We start from the raw sequence: 6,446 nt of genomic DNA, 5'->3' as shown, positions 1-6,446 counted from the left end.
GCGTTATCCAGTACCTGCAAATTACCCTTCAACCCCATCTATTAATAATAATCGGCCGACCTTCGGGAGGCAACCAAAACAAGCGAGTTATGGGCGACCTAGCGGGCTGAATTCTTTTCCTTATGATTTGGGAAACTGGAGGGCACCCATGCAGGGTCCGCCATTTTTTCCAAGTTGGTTCGCCCCCACATATTATGCGCAGGCAAGGACGGCCCGAATGGCAGGGCCCACGTTTTCTCCATCCTTCGCATCATGGTATTCGTGGGCGGACGCAGCACCATTTTATGCAGCGCGTTATGGTCAGGGATGGCCCGGATAAAGATTCACTAGCAAGCGCTTGTCACCTACAGTAACGGTGACTGAGTATCCCGCGCTACCCGCACCAGAAAACTCGTCCGAGGGGACAGAAAATGACTCGCGGGGGCAGAGAAAAAATGCTAATCAGGATCGGAAATCGAAATCGAACGGTTGGTTTGGTTCGTTCTAGTTTTTTGGCACAAGAGCCATACAGGCTATGCTGCGCCATGACAAATGGTAAAATTAAACAAAGCTAAATATATATATCACAAGGCAGTCAATACAAACAAAACAAACAACACAAACAAAACAAGAACAACACAAATATAAATATATAATAAATAAATAAATAAATAAATAAATTAGTTAACTTAAATCTCTCTATTAATATTTATAACTTTCAAAAAGTTCAGTATCTTATCAAGATTTGGCCTCTGGCCCAAAATCTCTCTCAAAGTTGCATTTCCAAAATGCTGTCTGCGACTCTGGTCAAAAGCAACACAGTTGCAAAGTATATGTTTAACACTTAAAGTACAAATGCAATACTGGCATACTGGCTGGTCATCACCCTTCAAAAGGTATTGATGAGTAAGCCGAGTATGTCCAATTCTCAGACGAGTAAGAATGACTTCAGATCTCCTATCATACTGTTTCTTGTGTGTCCAATTTTCTATTATAGGTTTGATCTCGTAAAGTTTATTGTGGACTTGTTCGTTCCACACATTTTGCCATCTCTCTGCTAGTCGTTTTTTAACAACCAGCTTCAAGTCACCTCCTTCAATAAACATTGTATGCTGAGAAGGACTTGCTGACTTTGCAGCTGCATCAGCTGCTTCATTCCCTTTTATACCTACATGGCCTGGGACCCAACAAAATTTTACAAAAATATTACTTGCAATAAGATGGCAAAACAGTTTGCGAATTTTAATCACTATAGAGTGAGAACTAGGTTCATGTGAGATCAAAGCCTGAAGTGCACTAACTGAGTCAGTGTAAATAACACAGCGACGATGACCTTTACTAATTATATATTTTAAGGCTAGGTAAATAGCCTGCAACTCTGCAGTAAAGATGGAAGAATTCGATGCAATTTGTTCTGCCACGATCTCATCCTGGCAGACAAAGGCTGAGCCAACGTAATCAACCGATTTCGATCCATCAGTATAAATAGGAATTAAATTCCTGTCGTGGTGTTGAATTTCTGCAAAGTGCTGCCTATAGATGTAGTCCGGGGTGGATTCCTTAGGAAACTGCTTTAAGCTAAAGTCAACATTAATCACAGGAGTTGACCAAGGTGATATATTATCGACCTCGGCCTGTGAAATGTTGCTTGTGTCCAGGTCAATCGTGCTGCTTACATTCTCCATTCTAATGTCAAATGTAGGGACACAACTTGGGCGAGCTGTAAATAATCTTTTCAGCTGAGTATCTGATACTCTACAATAAACTGAAGGTTTAGCCAGAGATTTCTGTTTAATGTAATAGAACAAAGACAACTGCTCTCTCCTGAGAGATAGTGGAGGCTCATAAGCATCCACGTACAAACTTTGAACAGGAGAAGTTCGAAACGCACCAGTGCACAAACGCAATGCTTGATGGTGGATTGGATCCAGCATCCGAAGAGTAGATTCTCGCGCAGAGCCATAAACAACACATCCATAATCCAGCTTAGAGCGAACAAGGGCTCTATATATCCTGAGCATCGAACATTTGTCTGCTCCCCAGAATGAGCAGCATAATACCTTTAAAAGGTTCAGAGATTTTAAACATCTACTCTTCAAATTGCGCAAGTGTGGTAAGAACGTCAATTTATGGTCAAACACGACACCCAAAAATTTTGCTTCGTTGACCATTGGGATTTTAACCCCATTTAGGTGAATTTCAGGGTCCAGGTGCAAACCACGCCTTCGGCAAAAGTGAATGCACGACGTCTTCTCTACGTTAAAGCTGAAACCATTGGTCTTGGACCAATTGTCTATGCGATTTAGGGAGGTTTGCAGTTGTCTCTCAATAAAACTCATATTACTAGACTGGCAGGAGATCTGAAAGTCATCCACATACAGAGAGTGTTTCACACTGGGAGGGAGACATTTAGCTATGCTGTTAATTTTAATTAGAAACAGAGTCACACTCAAAATAGAACCTTGAGGAACACCTTCTTCTTGTGTGTAAGGCCTAGATAAAGTTGTGCCCATCCTGACTTGGAATCTTCGATTCCGTAAAAAGTTTTTTATGAAAGTTGGCAAATTACCCCGCAATCCGAATTGGTGCAGATCACGAAGAATTCCATATCGCCAGCAGCGATCATAGGCCTTCTCTATATCGAAAAACACAGACACTAAGTGCTGTCGTCTAACAAACGCTTCGCGTATGGATGCCTCAAGCTTTACTAAATTGTCCGTGGTACTCCTGTTCCTACGAAATCCACTCTGATGTGGTGAAAAGTAGTTCTTTTCCTCTAGGAGGAACATCAAACGTCCGTTTACCATTCTCTCAAAGAGTTTACAGAGACAACTCGTAAGAGAGATTGGTCTGTAATTAGAGGATTCTTGCAGTCTTTACCTGGCTTGGGAATGGGAATAATGATTGATAGCCTCCAAGAGTCAGGGAAAATATGTTCTGTCCATATTCTGTTAAACAGATTCAAAAGATTACAAAGGGAATTGTCTGACAAGTTTTTAATCATGCTGTAGTGGATTTTATCCGGGCCTACAGCAGTATTCCCCGAGCGAGACATCGCTCTATGTAATTCGATTCTGGTGAATGGCACATTATATTCCTCATTAGATGAGGAGTGAAAGTTTAAGTACTGTTTTTCACTTTGGGCTTTATAAACCTGAAAATTCCTTGCATACATCATATTGCTGGATGAAGCCGAAAACGTCTCACCCAACAAATCAGCAATACCTTGTATATCACTGATTATTGTGCCATTATTTTCCAACATGGACAGGGAATGAGAAGCATATTTCCCATTAATTTTATGGATTTTATCCCAGACTGCTTTTGAGCTGGTGGAAGATGTTATGCTAGATACATACTTCCTCCAAGAATCCCTTTGGCTTTGCCTCCTTATTTTCCTGGCATTTGCCTTTGCTTTTTTAAAAGCAATCAAATTCTCAGCAGTGGGGTATCTTCTGAAAATCCCCCATGCTTTCTTTTGCTTTTTAAATGCTGCCTCGCAGTTCTGATCCCACCATGGTTTCGGATGCTTTGGATATCTGGTTGATGTTATCCCCATTGTTTTTTCAGCTGCCTGAATAATAGTCGATGTGACGGCTTCAACTGCATCATTGATATCAGCAGTATTGACCATTTCCTCAGTGATTTTAGCCAAAGAAGAAAATGCAGGCCAATCTGCTGTTTCAAAGTTTCCAGCGTGGTGGACGGGCTGTTTCACAGCTTTCTCTGCCTCGGTATTTTAGAAATATTGGGAAGTGGTCACTAGAGAGTGGATTAGATCCAACTCCCCATGTAAATGCTGAAAACAAGTTCGGACTGGCTAATGATAAATCAATGGCAGTGAATGTTCTTGTTGGGGCATGGAAGTATGTCACTTCTCCGGTATTAAATATATACAGTTGGTGATTGCCTATAAATCTCTCAATGGCCCTGCCACGACGATTGATGTCAGGACTGCCCCACATTGGATTGTGGCCATTGAAATCACCGAGTAAAAGGAATGGAGTCGGCAGTTGTTCAACCAAGGCATCCAATTCATCTTCATCGACTCTGACATCTGGTGGCAAGTATATGGAACAAACTGTGACAGTTACTCCAATAGATATTCTGACTGCCACAGCTTGCAGCTCTGTTGTTATTTGTACCGGTAAGGACGGTATGCAGTTTGAAACCAGTATAGCCACACCTCCACTGGCGCGGTTGTGGCTATCATCATCCTTGCGGTAGAGTCCAAACCCTTTTAAAGATATTTTTTCTCCAGGTTTTAAATGTGTTTCCTGGAGTGCCACGCAGAGAGATGTGGTAGGTGATGTCAAGTGTTTAACGTCAGAGAAGTTGTTGCGGAAACCACGACAGTTCCACTGAATTATTTTATAATCCATTATGTGTTTGATACAGCATTCTTTGCAAAGGTGTCCCTCTTCAATTTAACTGATGATTTTCCTTTTAAAGGCGATGTTGTTTGGGTCACCTCCAGTTTATTCTCTTCGTCAGAGATATCAGAGAACTCACTCATCGACTGAGCCTCCGATTTTTTGGATTTGGAGAGTGCTGCTTTCACTCTCTGTTTGTTTAGTGGGTTCTTACTCGCTTTTTTGGAACCCACATTCCTAGTTGTTATCCCAGTTTTTGGTAGAGGTGTTTTTGCTTTTGTACTTTCCTGTTCTGGTGTTTTCATAGATGAGAGTATTAAACATTTCGCATGGCGTGTAAAAGATTCACTTGGGGATACAGAAATCTCTGTTTGAACCCCACATGTGTTAGTAGATTTCACCACGGCAGCAAATGTCTTTTGTTGCATAGGTGCACTTGGAGTGACCATACGACGAGCCTCTGGATATGAGATGTTTTTCATAGTTTTTACCCGTTGGATCTCTTTTTCTCTTTGCCATGCGGTACACTTTCGTGAGTAGGAAGGATGGGCATCTTTGCAGTTCACACAGTGTGGCGTACTTTTACATTCAGTACTGTTGTGACCTTCAGTTCCACACTGTGCGCACAAGTTTTTGCCTCGACAAGAGGTCTGGGAATGTCCAAATCGCTGGCATTTAAAGCAACGCAGCGGATTTGGAATATACGGACGAACTGCGCAGCGCAGATATCCTGCTGTAACGAAAGATGGCAGTGTCGGGTTGTTGAATGTTATAATTAAATGTTTAGTGGGTATCAACTTGCCGTCTCGACGGATCGAAATGCGTCGGACAGAAGTGACACCTTGGTCCGAGAGGCCGATCTGAATGTCTGATTCGTCTTCAGACATCAAGTCAAACTCAGATATCACACCACGTGATGAGTTCAAACTTCCGTGTGGTGTGACCGATATTCCCATGTCTCCAAGAGTTGTAATTGACAAAAGCTTTGTTGTTTGTTGAGGAGAGGCTGTTTCTACAAGTAAGTCCCCTGACCTCAATTTTTGAATTTTTTTCAAATGCCCAATGGTTGATTCAAACAGCTTTTGAATCAAAAAGGGGGAACACTTAGCAAGGGGTTTTTCTCCAGTTGCATGCACTATTAAGTAAGCAGGTTGGCTGGAGGTCTTTTCTTTTGTCTGTGCTTGTTTTTGGTTTTTGGTATCCATATTTAAGAATTTATATTCAGCTCCTAGTGACCCCACCCACCATGGGGCCCAACAGGGGGATGCCGTCACATGGGAGACTCCCATAGACCGTCGCACCAGGGTTTCCCAGGAGCTATACCCTCACAATGCAGTCGAGAAGAGCACACCTTGTCTGACATGTCTGCCCGGTCTGCATCGATCGGTTGACTCCAGGCCGAGGTCAAGAATGACTCAACGACCAGCCGATTGACTCAAACGGAGCCTGATTTGAGCCTCCCGTTTATCCGAAGCAGGGGCCAAAGCAGTGTGTTGGGGACGGTATGTTGCCCCTCAACTACCAGGATCCCCCTTTCCGGCGTACGGGTCACCACGCACGGCAAACACGTGGGTGGGCGTTCAGATCCCAGGGATGGTAAAGAAGAGTTACTAAACCATCTCTGGGAGGTCCCCTCACCACGGACAGGAACCCACATCGAGGGGCTTGTTGTTGGAGAAAAGGTTCGAATCACCTGGTGGCCAGTTGAATCCTTCTTCGATACTTGTCTTTTCCAGGTGTGTTCTCAGGTTGTCATATTTTTTACAGTCAAAAAGAAAGTGGTGGACCGTTTCCTCGTTCTCAGTGTCTAGCTCGCACCGATTGGAGTCTCTCTTCCCAAAACGATGCAGGTATGAGTTAAAGGCGCCATGGCCTGTTAGACATTGTGTCAGTTCGAACGTTGGTTGAAGTTTCTTGTTTTGTAGCCTTCCTTTTATAGTTGGTAAGAACCTGTAACAAAGCCTACCAGTGTGAGATCCCTCCCACTCCTGCTGCCATAAGATGTGAGTCTCTTCTTTAATGTAATTGTGAATATAACTGATAGGAAGCCTGTTGTATGTCGTTTTATCGTTCCCAGTAGCCATTTTCGCCAGC

The 6,446-nt window shown here is 43.0% G+C and overlaps 1 protein-coding gene across 1 annotated transcript; it reads right to left on the bottom strand.

The window, feature by feature from the left end:
- Positions 1 to 4,360: 4,360 nt before the first annotated feature.
- Positions 4,361 to 5,557, bottom strand: LOC136974938 (uncharacterized). Its single transcript, XM_067269937.1, has one exon. The coding sequence runs from the start codon at positions 5,555 to 5,557 to the stop codon at positions 4,361 to 4,363; it is 1,197 nt and encodes a 398-aa protein (XP_067126038.1).
- Between the last annotated feature and the right edge of the window lie 889 nt (positions 5,558 to 6,446).

This window comes from Centruroides vittatus, unplaced genomic scaffold (genome assembly GCF_030686945.1).
Source record: "Centruroides vittatus isolate TY-2023 unplaced genomic scaffold, ASM3068694v2 contig_359, whole genome shotgun sequence".
In the NCBI taxonomy this organism is placed as follows: Eukaryota; Metazoa; Arthropoda; class Arachnida; order Scorpiones; family Buthidae; genus Centruroides; species Centruroides vittatus.
This window is presented reverse-complemented; position numbering and strand designations above follow the sequence as displayed.